Here is a 17400-nt window from a genome sequence, read left to right as displayed (position 1 = left end):
CCCAGCTTCCGGCAGTGAAGACTGAAGGACCTGCCGACGTCAGCGTCACGTGACCCGTCACATGACTCTGACGTCAGCGAAGGTCCTTCTTCATTCAACCCCGAAGTGCCGGGAACCAAGCAGGAGCGCTGCGCGGGCCGTCAGAAGGTGAGAATATATATATTTTTTATTTTATTCTTTTTTTTTAAATGGTACCTGGGTCTGGATGAGAGTCCTCTCATCCACACCCGGGTACCATCCGCACATTAGACCGCACGGAATGCGCATCAACATATACAGTGATGCGGATTCCATGCGGTCTAATGCAAGTCAATGGCGGCAAAAAAGCAGCGTTTCCGCAAAATTAATTGACATGTTGCGGAATTTTGAGCGCAGCGTTTACGCTGCGGAAAAATCCGCATCATGGGCACAGCACATGCGGATTTCAATTGGGGAACATTGCTGCCCTTCTACCATGCGTTTTTAATGCTTTTCCGCGGCGTTTACGCAACTGCAAAAACGCAGTGGAAACGCATTAAAAACGCATCGTGTGAACTCAGCCTCACACAGTAAATGCTGACAAGCTGACAGCTTATAGTCTTTTGCCAAAGAGAGTGAGAATTGCCAACATATTAAACAGCTTACAGTTAAGAGAGTGAGCCTATGCTTTAAACAGGTGCAACATTGTAGAGAAAAGGTAATGTCATAATAGGCAAGGGCATTCTGTACCCCTATGAGTCTCTATATCAGGTTCAAAGTGACTGTCCATTTTCCATTGTGATTTTGATAAAAATAAAATGTTGTACTGATTCTTATTTTCATACATTTCAGATACTAAGAACTCCTATTTTACGATATAGAGCTACACATCCACTTGGGGTAGCTTAGGAGCTTACTGCATACATCTCCCAAAGTACATTTTAATTCCCGTAATAGATCTTGGGATAATAATAAGGTTCACAATTGGATGTGGTCAGAAAAATGTTCCTGTGCGGAGATAATCTTATAAATGCCCCTTCTTGTACTGTGCAATGGTTGTATCCTACAATGCATAACTGCTGGAGGGTGTACATAGAAATCATGGGGCACCATAGCAGAAGTTCTAATTGGGCAACACCCCCCCCCCCCACGGCCCACTCCAGGAGACGTGGAGGGGGCCGTAGCAGGGCAACAACCCAGCAGCAGGACCGCTACCTCCACCTTTGTGCAAGGAGGAACAGGAGGAGCACTGCCAGAGCCCTGCAAAATGACCTCCAGCAGGCCACAAATGTGCATGTGTCTGCACAAACGGTTAGAAACTGACTCCATGAGGTGGTATGAGGGTCCGACGTCCACAGATGGGGGTTGTGCTCACAGCCCAACGCCGTGCAGGATGCTTGGCATTTGCCACAGAACACCAGGATTGGCAAAGTCGCCATTGGCGCCCTGTGCTCTTCACAGATGAAAGCAGGTTCACACTGAGCACGTGTGACAGACGTGACAGAGTCTGGAGACGCCGTGGAGAGCGATCTGCTGCCTGCAACATCCTTCAGCATGACCAGTTTGGTAGTGGGTAAGTAATGGTGTGGGGTGGCATTTCTTTGGAGGGCCACACAGCCCTCCATGTGCTCACCAGAGATAGCCTGACTGCCATTAGGTACCAAGATGAGATCCTCAGACCCCTGGTGAGACCATATGCTGGTGCGGTTGGCCCTGGGTTCCTCCTAATGCAGGACAATGCCAGACCTCATGTGGCTGGAGTGTGTCAGCAGTTCCTGCAAGATGAAGGCATTGAAGTTATGGACTGGCCCGCCCGTTCTCCAGACCTGAATCCAATTGAGCACATCTGGGACATCATGTCTCGCTCCATCCACCAACGTCACATTGCACCACAGACTGTCCAGGAGTTGGTGGATGCTTTAGTCCAGGTCTGGGAGGGGATCCCACAGGAGACCAGCCGCAACCTCATCAGAAGCATGCCCAGGCATTGTAGGGAGGTCATACAGGCACGTGGAGGCCACACACAATACTGAGCCTCATTTTGACTTGTTTTAAGGACATTACATCAAAGTTGGATCAACCTGTAGTGTGTTTTTCCACTTTAATTTTGGGGGTGACTTCAAATCCAGGCCTCCATTGGTTAATAAATTTGATTTCCATTGATGATTTTTGTGTGATTTTGTTGTCAGCACATTCAACTTTGTACAGAGCAAAGTATACAATGAGAATATTTCATTCATTCAGATCTAATATGTGTTATTTGAGTGTTCCCTTTATTTTTTTGAGCAGTGTATATATATATATAATATAATCTAATATATATAATCGTCTTATCCCATCTGTCTGTCTGTCCTTCTGTCCAGGAAATCCCGCTTCGCTGATTGGTCCGGCCGCGGCCAATCAGCGATGCGGGATTTCAGAAAAAGATGGCGGCCGTTAGCGGCTCATCTGCCACACGGAGGTCAGCGGCGATGCAGCCGGGAGATGACCGGCGCCAGCCGGTCATCTCCTGGCTGCTCGCAGCAGAAGGACCCCGACCGGCGGCGCCGCTGACCTCTATGCGGCTACCGTCGAAGGGATGACCGGGGAGCGGCGCCACCGGTCGGGATACCTCTGCTGCGAGCAGCCGGTCATCTCCCGGCTGCTCGCAGCGGAAGTACCCGTACAGGCAGCGCCGCTTCCCGGTCCTCACTAATACGATTCGCTGATTGGTCGCGGCTGCCGGCCGCGACCAATCATTGATCTTGGCTCCAAATTTAAACACCGCTTTTCTGATTGGTCGCCGGCCGCGACCAATGAGCAACTTTGGCGCCAAATTTAAACACGCTCTCCGGTCCTCACTAACACGGTTCGCTGATTGGTCACCGCCACCAGCTGCGACCAATCAGCGATAGTGCCGCCAAATTTAAACACCGCTTGGCTGATTGGTCGCGGTCGCCGGCCGCGACCAATCAGCATTATTGGCGCCAAATTTAAACCCCGCTCTGCACAGAGGTCAGCGGCGATGCAGCTGGGAGACGGCTACCGTCGGGAGATCAGCGGCCCTAGCAAGAGGCATGCGGCAAGTGAGAAGGGAGGACCGGGGAGCGGCGCCGCCGGTCAGAATACTTCTGCTGCGAGCAGCCGCTCATATCCCGCAGCGCCGCTCCCCGGTCCTCACTAATACGATTCGCTGATTGGTCGCGGCCGCCGGCTGCGACCAATCAGCGATATTGGCGCCAAATTTAAACACTGCTTTGCTGATTGGTCGCGGTCGTCCATGTGGCTACCGTCGGGAGATCAGCGGCCAGGGCCGCTGATCTCCTGACGGCAAGTGTGAAGGGAGGACCGGGGAGCGGCGCCACCGGTCGGGATACTTCTGCTGCGAGCAGCCGGTCATCTCCCGGCTGCTCGCAGCGGAAGTACCCCCACAGGCAGCGCCGCTCCCCGGTCCTCAGTAATACGATTCGCTGATTGGTCACGGCCGCCGGCCAATCAGCGATATTGGCGCCAAATTTAAACACCGCTTTGCTCATTGCGCCTGGTCGTTTAAAAGCCCTACATAGCATATTTGGTATCGCCGCGTTCAGAATCGCCTGATCTATCAATATAAAAAAAGAATTAATCTGACCGGTAAACGGCGTAACGAGAAAGAAATTCTAAACGTTAGAATTACGTTTTTTTGGTCGCCGCAACATTGCCATAAAATGCAATAACGGGCGATCAAAACATTAGATCTACCCCAAAATGGTATCAACAAAAACGTTCGCTTTGCGCACAAAAAATAAACCGTCACCCGGCCCCAGATCACGAACAATGGAGATGCAACGGGTCTCGGAATATGGCGCTTTTTTTTTTTTTATAGCAAACTTTGTATTTTTTTTCACCACTTAAATAAAAAGCAACCTATACATGTTTGGTGTCCACAAACTCATAGTGACCTGGAGAATAACAATGACAGGTCAGTTTTAGCATTCAGTGAACGTGGTAAAAAAAACTGCGGCATTGCACTTTTTTTGCAATTGTACCACACTTGGAATTTTTTTCCCATTTTCCAGTACACGGCCAAATTGACCGAAAATAAAAAATTTATGGCTCTGGGAACAATGGGAGCAAAAAACGAAAACGCAAAAATGGAAAATGGCCCGGGGGTAAAGGGGTTAAAATTCATGTTCATTAAGCTACCCATAGTGATGGCTGAAAAATGTTACTGGCTTTAAGTGAATTGCTCGAAAATTGTGAATCAATATTTGTTATTTTACATTTTGTAGACCTTGTCGTCACTGTACACAGACACTAATATCTTTTTCATAACTCTTGATCTGATTTTCTACAGGATGAGCTGGATGAGCTGCGAGCTGAAATGGAGGAGATGCGGGATAGCTATCTGGAGGAAGATGTTTACCAGTTGCAGGAGCTCCGACGGGAGCTTGATCGAGCCAATAAGAACTGCCGTATTTTGCAATACCGCCTCAGGAAAGCAGAGCAAAAAAGCTTAAAAGTTGCACAGACAGGTCAAGTGGATGGAGAGTTCATCAGGAGCCTGGAACTAGACTTGAAGGTAAAAGAAGTATTATAAGGTGTTGGCATTATTAAAGTGGTTGTCCTCATATATTGATGATAAATCTGTAGGAGATTGATGGGTGTCTGACATCCAGCACTTCCACCAATCAGCTGATATCTGCTCCAGCAATGGCCGAACCACAGCTTATCTCCTATTTGCCTATCCTGTCTTCAATATGTGAGTCCTAGACCACCTCTTTAACCTCTTCATAAGGCAGTGAGAGCTATAAGAAGGTGTTGAAACCTAATTGGAATGTCTTGGCAATGTCTTAACACGCTCAACATGAACGAAGTCCATCGGGGTACGCTTCTCCTGAATTTCCCTTTCATTTCAACCATTTATTCTTCTATTAATTAAAAATGTCAACTGACATATTCCCACAGCTAAACAAAGCCATCAGTTTTGGCCTAGGCTGGGCCGTGGTGGGATGCCTAATTACTTTAGTTAGGACTCTCGGAGCACACATTGGAGTGCTTCCTGTCAGCGATAAGACTTCCTAGGAACTGGGAGACACGCAGCAATGGCATATTGTACAGCTGTGTAGCTCATTAGGAACTAGTTCCAGAATTATCCTTTTATGCCAGGGCCTCTACTGAGCAAGGGGCTTTATTATGTAGAAATCCAAAATGTGTTTCTCCACACTGCTTCTATGAGATCATTTTCTGCTCAGAAAACACTTCCATCTGACATTATTGCACTACTGTTGTAAATGTTGTTTTGAGGTAGCAGATTAATATATTGTCACGGGTGTGTCAGAAGTGACAGACAGTCGCCCTGCAGTTGATTGCAGGAGATCTCTACATTTGGCATTACAGACATCTTCTTAGAGGCTGACTCTAGGACCCAGCGGCTACCTTTCTCTGGATAATTAACTCCCTGGTCTGGGTGTATAAATATCTGCTGTGTATCAGAGGGAGGTGCCGGCGATGTTCATTACTACTTGTGAGGCTTTAGGAAGAGCAGTACTTTGTCCTCTCTGTAGCTTGAGGACTTGTGCGCATTTGTCTGGAGTCGTCTAAAGCTAAGAAATTTCCCCGTTTGTGTACCCTTGTTGTCTATAGTGTTTAGTGGAGATCGACTAGTGCTCATCTCCTCCCTTCCCTAGCCTTAGCGATATGCCCGGGAAAGGGCGAGGCATGCGTGCGGCGATTGGTGAAGAGCCAATACAGGGACGTTAGGGGAGACAGGGTGACGCTAGATCAACCTAGGAGGTCTCCACTTCCCCCTTTCCCTAGAGTCTGGACTCCCTTCCCCTCTTCCCTTTGTGTTGCGCTAAGTCTTTCCCACACCTTGTGTGACATATATATATTAATACATATATTATTGATTGATGCCCCCTCTGGACTTCAGACGACGGTCCTACTCAGTGACAGACAGCTCACTGGACTCGTAAGAAAAGTATGAGCAGATTTAAAGGGGTTGTACACAACTGGACAACCGCTTATTACTGGACTCAGGATGCTGCACATATTTACAAAAAACTATATTTACCTCCTGGACATGCTCTGCTCACTGCTCTCAGCCCTATGCTCGCGGCTAATCTCCAGACATTAAAAATGTCACATGACAGCCAGAGCAAATCAGCAGCTGCTGATTATCTACATCCTCAACATATACCGTATGTCCAAAGTCCCCCAAAACGGAAAGTATGATGACTCCACAGTGCCTCCAGCAAAGTATATTGCCTCCAACACAGTATTATAGTCCCACAGCATAATGCCCCTAAAGTGCCCCACACAGTATGATGTCCCTATAGTTCTACCTCACACAGTATGATGTCCCTATAGTTCAACCTCACACAGTATGATGTCCCCATAGTTCTCCCTCATACAGTGATGTCCCCATAGTTCTACATCACACAGTATGATGTCCCTATAATTCTCCTACCTCACACAGTATGATGTTCCTATAGTTCAACCTCACACATTATGATGTCCCCATAGTTTAACCTCACACAGTGTGATGTCCCTATAGTTCTACCTTACACAGTATGATGTCCCCATAGTTCTACCTCCTACAGTATGATGTCCCAATAGTTCAACCTCACACAGTATGATGTCCCTATAGTTCAACCTCACACAGTATGATGTCCCTATAGTTCAACCTCACACATTATGATGTCCCCATAGTTCAACCTCACACAGTATGATGTCACTATAGTTCTACCTCACACAGTATGATGTCCCCATAGTTCTACCTCCTACAGTATGATGTCCCAATAGTTCAACCTCACACAGTATGATGTCCCTATAGTTCTACCTCACACATTATCATTGTCCCCACAAATTGTGATATCCTTTCAGTATGATGTGCCCACAACCCCTTTACAGTGTTATAGCCCCCACAACCTCATCACAGTATGATGGCCCCTCAGTATGATGCTTCTACAGCATCCCACTCAGTATAATGGCTCCACTCAGTTGTGTGGTCTGCCGCTATGGACGGTGCACCCCTGCCTATGTTATATCGTTGAGAATAGCTCAGGCCACATTGTGGTGTACAGGGTATGTAGGATCAGACACTGCACAGTTTTTACACCTGCTGAACATTCTGTAGGTCTCACGTTCATTTACTTAACATTTTGTATGTGTGATAACAGGTAGCCAAAGATGTATCTGTCAGATTGCACCATGAGCTGGAAAATGTGGAAGAGAAGCGAATTAAAGCAGAAGATGAAAATGAAATTTTACGTCAGCAAATAATTGAAATGGAGGTGACCAAACAGGCATTACACAACGAGCTGGAAAGAGCAAAAGAGGTAAGATCTTCTGTGCTGCGCCAAGAGGTTCCTCCATGTCCTTTTAAGTCCTGGCACTAAAAACTCTGCAACCAGAACATCTGTGTTAAGGTGGTTCCTCACATAACGTTTGTAGCTGAACGTGAATAATAAAATATAGACCTAACAATATGCAAAGCTTTTAAGTTTGTGGTATCTTTCTTTACTTATGGTACTTTTTCGGTACATCTTTTTCTATTCAGCTGTCACGGACATTTTTCTTAGTCAACGACAGCCATATTGGATCTGACTTTTTAAAACCAATAACGTTGCATAAATTTACAAAGCTAGGTCATGGGCTTTAACCCGAATCTATTAGAAATGTAAGGTGAAGGGTTAAAGCACCTAAAGATCATGTCCACAGCTGTCAGATACACCTGAGGAACCCTGAAGAGAAGGCATCTTTTGACGGCTACATTGTGCTCAGTGAGTTCGAGGAGTGAAAATAAGCATTGGTAGTGCCAATCCCTCTATTTCCATGACACAAACTCTGACTCCCTCATACATGGCTCATGTTTAAGTGATAAATTTACTGTAGCACAGATTCATCTCAACTATAAGTCTAGACCCTTAGATCAGGAATAGGACAGACATTTATAGGACATTTCATAACTTTCCCAAATTGTTATGAAAAAATATTCCCCACAAACTGCATTGAACTACTGTACCCAATTTATTATATAGTTTAGGAGTCGGAGTTGGTCCATTTTATACCGACTCCACCAAAATGGGCTCCGACTCCGACTCCACAGCCCTGGTTATAACACATTTTAGGAGTAGGATAGCTGGTATTATATGGGTGGGCTGCAGTGGGTTTCCCCACAATTTTTATATTATGGGGACATGTTGCTTGTGTGTTTTGTATCACATTACCCTAGGCACCGGCACATCCCTCTGGAAGGCACTCCTCCACGCCACCAGTACCTCACTGGTTTATTCAGCACCTGTCTTTTTGAACTAGAGCCACATATCAAACAACCTTGATAAAGACCAAAACAGGTCGAAACATTGGTATACGATTAGTATGTTTTTTCTATAAAGGGACTGCATATCGAATAAATGATTTTGCTGCATGTCAAAACTGAATGAATTAATTTGCTGCATCTTTATTGGAGTGCCGAGGTTCTTTATATACCATTAAAGGAAATAGGTCATTTTCCGATTACACATCATTAAATTAGGCTTTTGTGTTAAATGTATTTAAAAAAAAATTGGGCAAAGTTTTTATTATTTTCTACAGTACATTGCATCATCCTTTATTAAAAATAGAAATTTTCACACTGGTTACTGCATCTTTTTTTTAGACTTTTACTTCCTGTTGTTTTAGGAAACAACACATGTACATGAACCAACTCTTTCTTTTGTATTGAAGCATCTAATGAGCGTGTAAAATGTTCATTGTGAAATGAGAGGGATCCGGGTCAGCGGTGACATCAGCCATTGTGATTGGTGGATCTTGTGTTATCAGCGGTGTATAGAGGTGTTACTGTCATTGTAATCCTGCCTTTGATGACAAAGAACCTGCTGTAAACTCTTCCTGAATGGACAGAAAACATGAGTCTAAATTATCCCCAGTGGCCAATGGGTAGCTTGCAAGATTAATATATTTTTTTTTAATAAAGATTGTGAAATGAAAACAAAATTGCTACATTTTTTTAAAAAATACTGTACATGTGACACAACTACCTGATTTAAATAAAAGGTCATATTCTGAGGACACATTCCCGCGAATGGGTCATTATTAGTGTTGAGCATTCCGATACTGAAATATCGGGTATCGACCGATATTCGCGGTATCGGAGTTCCGATACTTTTAGAATATCGAATACCGGAATCGGAAGTTCCCATAATGCCTGTGCTCTGCAGTGTCTCTGAAGGATGACAAGCTGGATGGCAGCGCTCAGCTTACTGTACTTGTCATTTAGTGTTAAAGGATTTATTTAAAAAAATAATAGTGTTTTCATGCACTGTCTCTTTAAAAAAGCCGGCCTGCAATTCAGCATCGGTACCCGACAATTTAGAACAGAAAGAATAGAGCATCACACATAGATTAGATAGATAGAAACATGTCAGTCACATATATAAGAAGTACAGTGACAGTGTTGCTTACTGTACTTGTCATTTAGTGTTAAAGGATTTATTAAAAAAAATAAGTGTTTTCATGCACCGTCTCTTTAAAAAAGCCGGCCAGCAAAGTACAGTGATAGTGTTGATTGCTGTACTTATCATTTAGTGTTAAAATAAAGGATTTATTTTAAAAAAAAATTGGTGTGGGGTTCCCTGTAATTTTAGTCTCTAGTGGAGGTTAAGCAGACGGCTGGGGCAGATGTTTGAAGCCTGGGAAGGGGGTAATACCCCCGGAGCTTCCCAGGCTACTAATATCAGCCCCCAGCTGAATACCTAGCCTTTACTAGCTATTAAAATGGGGGACCCCCAAAAAAATGACGTGGGGTCCCCTCTATTTTAATAGCTAGCAAAGGCTAGGCAGACAGATGGGGGCTGATATTAATAGCCCAGGAAGGGTGCCATGAATATTGGCCCCCTCCCAGGCTAGAAACACCAGCCGTCAGCCACCCCAGAAATGGCGCATCCATAGGATGCGCCAATTCTGGCACTTAGCCTCGCTCTTTCCACTGCCCTGTAGCGGTGGCAGTGGGGTAATAGGGCTGGGGTTGATGTCAGCTTATAATGCCAGCTGACATCAAGCCCAGGTTAGTAATGGAGAGGCGTCTATAAGACACCCCCATTACTAACCCCATAGTCAAAGTTAAAAAAAACCCACAAACACCCAGAATAAAGTCCTTTAATTGAAATAAACACACAATTCTTTAATGTTCTAAATTAAACCATACTTACCATCACGCCCATTCCAGCTGAAGCCAACGATCTCCTGCAATAAAAGTAAAATAATAAAGCAACCTCATCCTTACCTTTCCATGGTTCCCACGATGGCTCCAGCTCTGCTACATTCACATGACAGTCTGGATCGCAGCCGAAAGCTGCCATCCAGCTTGCCATGCCGCAGACACTGAGAAGCGCAGGCATGCTTGCGCTCCTCAGTGTCTTGCTGTGACGGCATAAAGATGAGCCAAGGTCATGTCCAATGAACTCGGCTCACCTCATGCACGTCACTGACAGCGTGGGAAAATTCTCCTGCTCTTGCAGTCAGCGTGGGAAAATTCTCCTGCGCTCAGCGCTTGAGCAGGAGAATTTTCCCACGCTGTCAGTGACGTGCATGAGGTTAGCTCATGTCCAATGAACTCAGCTCACCTCATGCACGTCACTGACAGCGTGGGAGAATTCTCCTGCGCTCAGCGCTTGAGCAGGAGAATTCTCCCACGCTGGGATGGCATTGAGATGACAGGCTGGATCACAGCTGAGCGCTGCCATCCAGCTTGTCATCCTTCAGAGACGCTGCAGAGCACAAGCATGCCTGCTCTCTGCAGTGTCTATGAAGGATGGCATGCTGGATGGCAGCGCTCAGCTGCCATTCAGCCTGTCATCTCAATGCCATCCCAGCGTGGGAGAATTCTCCTGCTGAAGCGCTGAGCGCAGGAGAATTTTCCCACGCTGTCAGTGACGTGAATGAGGTGAGCCGAGTTCATTGAACATGACCTCGGCTCATCTGGATGCTGTCACAGCCAGACACTGAGGAGCGCAAGCATGCCTGCACTTCTCAGTGTCTGCGACATGGCAAGCTGGATGGCAGCTTTTGGCTGCGATCCAGCCTGTCATGTCAATGTAGCAGAGCTGAAGCTATCGTGGGAACCATGGAAAGGTAAGGGTGATGTTGCTTTTTTATTTTACTTTTATTGCAGAAGACATTGGCTTCAGCTGGAATGGGCGTGATGGTAAGTATGGTTTAATTTAGAACTTTTAAAAATTGTGTGTTTATTTCAATTAAAGGACTTTATTCTGGGTGTTGTATTTTTTTAAATATTTTACTAGAAATTCATGGCGTTCATGTCTAATATTGGCGTGACCCCATGAATTTCGGGCTTAGGGCCAGCTGATAATGCCTAGCTGGCCCTAACCCCTTTATTACCCAGTGAGCCACCGCACCAGGGCCCTGGATGAGTTGGGTACAGCGCCAGAAGATGGCGCTTCTATGAATGTGCCATTTTCTGGGGTGGCTGCGGACTGCAATTTGCAGCGGGGGGAGGCCCAGAAAGCTTGGGCCTCCCTGCGCTGCGGATTCCAGCCCCCAGCTGCCTAGTTGTACCTGGCTGGACACAAAAATAGGGCGAAGCCCCACGTATTTTTTTTTTTCATTATTTCATGAAATAATTTTAAATAAAAAAGGGCTTCCCTATATTTTTGTGTCCGGCCAGGTACAAATAGGCATCTGGTGGTTGGGGGCAGCCCGTTCCTGGATGCTGTACCTGGCTGGCATACAAAAATATGGCGAAGCCCACGTCAAAATTTTTGGGAAAAATTAATTAAAAAATAATTTAAAAAAATACTAATTTAGGGACTGCATCTTTATTAACCCCTCATGTGGAGGGGTTAATAAAGATGCAGTCCCTAAATGTGTTTTTTTTTTTTTTTTATTACATTTTTCACCAAAAATTTGATGTGGCCTTCGCCATATTTTTGTGTCCAGCCAGGTACAGCAGGCAGGAACGGGCTGCCCCAACCACCAGCTGCCTATTTGTACCTGGCCGGACACAACAATATAGGGAAGCCCTTTTTTTAAAAAATTATTCCATGAAATAATTTAAAAAAAATACGTGGGGCTTCGCCCTATTTTTGTGCCCAGCCAGGTACATCTAGGCAGCTGGGGGCTGGAATCCGCAGCGCAGGGAGGCCCAAGCTTTCTGCCCCCCCCCCGCTGCAAATTGCAGTCCGCAGCCACCCCAGAAAATGGCGCATTCACAGAAGCGCCATCTTCTGGCGCTGTACCCAACTCATCCAGGGCCCTGGTGCGGTGGCTCACTGGGTAATAAAGGGGTTAGGGCCAGCTTGGCATTATCAGGTGGCCCTAAGCCCGAAATTCATGGGGTCACGCCAATATTAGACATGAACGCCATGAATTTCTAGTAAACTATTTAAAAAAACACAACACCCAGAATAAAGTCCTTTAATTGAAATAAACACACAATTCTTTAATGTTCTAAATTAAACCATACTTACCATCACGCCCATTCCCGCTGAAGCCAACGATCTCCTGCAATAAAAGTAAAATAATAAAGCAACCTCATCCTTTCCTTTCCATGGTTCCCACGACAGCTTCAGCTCTGCTACATTCATATGAAAGGCTGGATAGCAGCCGAAAGCTGCCATCCAGCTTGCCACGCCACAGACACTGAGAAGCGCAGGCATGCTTGCACTCCTCAGTGTCTCGCTGTGACGGCATCCAGATGAGCCGAGGTCATGTCCAATGAACTCTGCTCACCTCATGCACGTCACTGACAGCGTGGGAGAATTCTCCTGCACTCAGCGCTTGAGCAGGAGAATTCTCCCACGCTAGGATGGCATTGAGATGACAGGCTGGATCACAGCTGAGCGCTGCCATCCAGCATGCCATCCTTCATAGACACTGCAGAGCGCAGGCATGCTTGCGCTCTGCAGTGTCTATGAAGGATGGCATGCTGGATGGCAGCGCTCAGCTGTGATCCAGCCTGTCATCTCAATGCCATCCCAGCGTGGGAGAATTCTCCTGCTCAAGCGCTGAGTGCAGGAGAATTCTCCCACGCTGTCAGTGACATACATGAGGTGAGCTGAGTTAATTGGACATGAGCTCACCTCATGCATGTCACTGACAGCGTGGGAAAATTCTCCTGCGCTCAGCGCTTCAGCAGGAGAGTTCTCTCACGCTGACTGCAAGAGCAGGAGAATTTTTCCACGCGGTCAGTGACGTGCATGAGGTGAGCTGAGTTCATTGGACATGACCTCGGCTCATCTTTATGCCGTCACAGCGAGACACTGAGGAGCACAAGCATGCCTGCGCTTCTTAGTGTCTGCGGCATGGCAAGCTGGATGGCAGCTTTCGGCTGCGATCCAGCCTGTCATGTGAATGTAGCAGAGCTGAAGCTGTCGTGGGAACCATGGAAAGGTAAGGATGATGTTGCTTTATTATTTTACTTTTATTGCAGAAGACATTGGCTTCAGCTGGAATGGGCGTGATGGTAAGTATGGTTTAATTTAGAACAATAAAGAATTGTGTGTTTATTTCAATTAAAGGACTTTATTCTGGGTGTTTGTATTTTTTTTTTAACTTTGACTATGGGGTTAGTAATGGGGGTGTCTTATAGACGCCTCTCCATTACTAACCTGGGCTTGATGTCAGCTGGCATTATAAGCTGACATCAACCCCAGCCCTATTACCCCACTGCCACCGCTACAGGGCAGTGGAAAGAGCGAGGCTAAGTGCCAAAATTGGCGCATCCTATGGATGCGCCATTTCTGGGGTGGCTGACGGCTGGTGTTTCTAGCCTGGGAGGGGGCCAATATTCATGGCACCCTTCCTGGGCTATTAATATCAGCCCCCATCTGTCTGCCTAGCCTTTGCAAGCTATTAAAATAGGGGGGACCTCACGTAATTTTTTTGGGGGTCCCCCATTTTAATAGCTAGTAAAGGCTAGGAATTCAGCTGGTGGCTGATATTAGTAGCCTGGGAAGCTCCGTGGGTATTACCCCCTTCCCAGGCTTCAAACATCTGCCCCAGCCGTCTGCTTAACCTCCGCTAGAGACTAAAATTACGGGGAACCCCACTCCAATTTTTTTTTTAATAAATCCTTTATTTTAACACTAAATGATAAGTACAGTAATCAACACTATCACTGTACTTCTTATATATGTGACTGACATGTTTCTATGTATCTAATCTATGTGTGATGCTCTATTCTTTGTGTTATAAATTGTCGGGTACCGATGCTGAATTGCCGGCAGGCTTTTTTAAAGAGACGGTGCATGAAAACACTATTATTTTTTTTAATAAATCCTTTAACACTAAATGACAAGTACAGTAAGCAACACTGTCACTGTACTTCATATATATGTGACTGACATGTTTCTATGTATCTAATCTATGTGTGATGCTCTATTCTTTGTGTTATAAATTGTCGGGTACCGATGCTGAATTGCCGGCAGGCTTTTTTAAAGAGACGGTGCATGAAAACACTATTATTTTTTTTAATAAATCCTTTAACACTAAATGACAAGGCAGTAAGCAACACTGTCACTGTACTACTTATATATGTGACTGACATGTTTCTATCTCTCTAATCTATGTGTGATGCTTTATTCTTTCTGTTCTAAATTGTCGGGTACCGGTGTATGCCGCTGCTGATTTGCCGGCTTTTCATGTAATGCATTCTACATTATTCTTAGTTGTTTTCCTTCATGTAGAATTAACCTACAAGGAAAGAAAGGGTTTATTTTCATTCCGATATTTGTGTCCCTTTGACTTGCATTGGTCTCCGGTATCGGAATCGGCGATATCCGATATTTTTTGGGTATCGGTCCGATCCAATCCGATCCGATATTTCCCGATATCGGAAGGTATCGCTCAACACAATTCATTATCTTCTCAGAAGCCTCACATTGATATTTTTTGCTCATGCTGCAAAAATAGTCTCCATTATCATTTTCTGAAAAAATTATAATTCAAAATTGACAACCAATATGGCAGCAGCTTCAATTTTATTAGCGTGGGATGTTGATGAGTTGCCTTGACTGGCTGCCATCCGGGTACTCCTATGAAAACTCATTTGAAGCCCAACCGAAATATTAAAAGGATTAAAAAAATAAAGCTTAAACATTTGAATCACCCCATTTCCTTATTTTACAGTCAAAACTCCAAAGTGGTATTCTCAGAAATACTACCTGTACCACGTGCCATGCCAGAGAGGCAACGAGAGATTAGGGAGATAAATAAGTGGCGCAAGAACTGGTGTAGGAAGGAGGGATTTGGGTTCCTGGAGAACTGGGCCGAGTTCTCAGTTGGCTACAGACTCTATGCTAGGGACCGGCTGCACCTCAATGGGGAGGGTGCAGCTGTGCTGGGGGAGAAAATGGCTAGAAGGTTGGAGGAGTGTTTAAACTAGGGATTGGGGGGAGGGTATTCATTTTATAGTTGGGGAAGATAGTGCAGATAGTGACCTGGGCACAAATAATGAAATTGGGGGTGGGGTTAGAACAGTCAATAAAGTAAGAAGGAATAGAGGTACAGAGAGATACATAAAATGCATGTACACTAATGCCAGAAGCCTCACCAACAAAATGGAGGAATTAGAATTAATTTTGTTGGAAAATAATTATGACATGGTGGGGATATCTGAGACATGGCTGGGCGAGAGCCATGACTGGGCAGTTAATTTACAGGGCTATATTCTGCTCAGAAATGACCGTACAAACAAGCGAGGGGGGGTATGTTTATATGTAAAATCATCCTTAAAACCCATCTTGTGGGAGAATATATGTGAATCTAATGAAAATATAGAGTCCCTGTGGGTGGAGATAAGGGGAGGGGGAAAAAATAATAAATTACTGATAGGGGTTTGTTATAAGTCTCCAAAAATAATGGAAGCAGCGGAGAATATCCTCGTAAAGCAAATAGATGAAGCAGCGACTCAAGGAGAATTCATTATTATGGGGGACTTCAACTATCCTGAAATACAGTGGGGGACAGAAACCTGTAGTTCAAGCAAAGGTAATAGGTTGTTGACAACTATGAGAGACAATTACCTTTCACAACTGGTTCAGGACCCAACAAGAAGGGGGGCACTGCTAGACCTAATATTAACCAACAGGCCAGACCGCGTATCAAATATACGACTTGGGGGTCACTTGGGTAATAGTGATGACAAAATAATAAGCTTTCATGTATCCTTTAATAAGAGGTCTAGTAGAGGGGTTACAAGGACACTAAACTTCAGGAAAGCAAATTTCCAACGGTTGAGAGATGATCTTAGTGCAATAAACTGGGACGATATCCTGAGACATAAAGCTACACAAAGCTAATGGGAGACATTTATTAGCATCCTGAATAGGACCTGTGCACAATATATGCCCTATGGGAATAAACATGCTAGAAATAGGAGGAAACCACTATAGCTAAATAGAGCTGTAAAGGGCGCAATAAGTGACAAAAAGAAAGCTTTTAGAGAACTAAAGCAAGTAGGTAGTGATGAGGCATTAAATAAATATAGAAAATTAAATAAATTCTGTAAAAAACAAATCAAGGCAGCAAAGATTGAGACAGAGAGAATCATTGCCAGAGAAAGTAAAAATAATCCCAAAATATTCTTTAACTACATAAATAGTAAAAAAATAAAAAATGATAGTGTTGGCCCCCTTAAAAATAGTCTGGGTGAAATGGTGGATGAGGAAAAGGGCAATATGCTAAATGATTTTTTTCAACCGTATTTACACAAGAAAATCTCATGACAGAAAACATGATTAGTGATAACAAAAATTCTCCATTAAATGTCACTTGCTTAACCCAGCAGGAAGTACGGCGGCGTCTAAAAATCACTAAAGTTGACAAATCCCCGGGCCCGGATGGGATACACCCGCGAGTACTGAAGGAATTAAGTAACGTCATAGATAGACCATTATTTTTAATCTTTAAAGATTCCATAATAGCTGGGTCTGTACCACAGGACTGGCGTATAGCAAATGTGGTGCCAATATTTAAAAAGGGGACAAAAACTGAACTTGGAAATTATAGGCCAGTAAGCTTAAACTCTACTGTGGGTAAAATCCTGGAGGGTTTCCTAAGAGATGCTATACTAGAATATCTGAAGAAGAATAACCTTATGACCCAATATCAACATGGGTTTACGAGGGACCGTTCCTGTCAAACTAATTTGATCAATTTTTATGAGGAGGCAAGTTCCGGACTGGACCAAGGAAATGCAGTGGATGTTGTGTATATGGACTTTTCAAAAGCTTTTGGTATGGTTCCACACAAAAGGTTGATATATAAAATGAGAACAATGGGGATAGCGGAAAATATATGTATGTGGGTTAAGAATTGGCTCAGTGATAGGGAACAAAGGGTGGTTATTAATGGAAAACACTCAGACTGGGTCTCAGTTAACAGTGGGGTACCACAGGGGTCAGTATTGGGCCCCCTTCTTTTTAACATATTTATTAATGACCTTGTAGGGGGCATGCA

The 17400-nt window shown here is 44.7% G+C and overlaps 1 protein-coding gene across 4 annotated transcripts in view; it reads left to right on the top strand.

Annotated features, from left to right (window-relative positions):
* The window catches only part of MTCL1 (microtubule crosslinking factor 1), a 190427-nt gene that overhangs the window by 36388 nt on the left and 136639 nt on the right, over positions 1 to 17400 (top strand). For all 4 annotated transcript variants that reach the window (XM_073679051.1, XM_073679050.1, XM_073679052.1 and 1 more), the window contains exons 2-3: positions 4274 to 4498; positions 7101 to 7259. In XM_073679051.1, the coding sequence (XP_073535152.1) occupies positions 4274 to 4498; positions 7101 to 7259 (384 nt within the window). The remainder of the gene's footprint in view (positions 1 to 4273; positions 4499 to 7100; positions 7260 to 17400) is intronic.

This window comes from Phyllobates terribilis, unplaced genomic scaffold (genome assembly GCF_046119375.1).
Source record: "Phyllobates terribilis strain yellow unplaced genomic scaffold, ASM4611937v1 Scaffold_4__5_contigs__length_816908805, whole genome shotgun sequence".
Taxonomy (NCBI): domain Eukaryota; kingdom Metazoa; phylum Chordata; class Amphibia; order Anura; family Dendrobatidae; genus Phyllobates; species Phyllobates terribilis.
The sequence above is the reverse complement of the archived record's forward strand: the minus strand, read 5'-3'. Positions and strand labels throughout refer to the sequence as shown.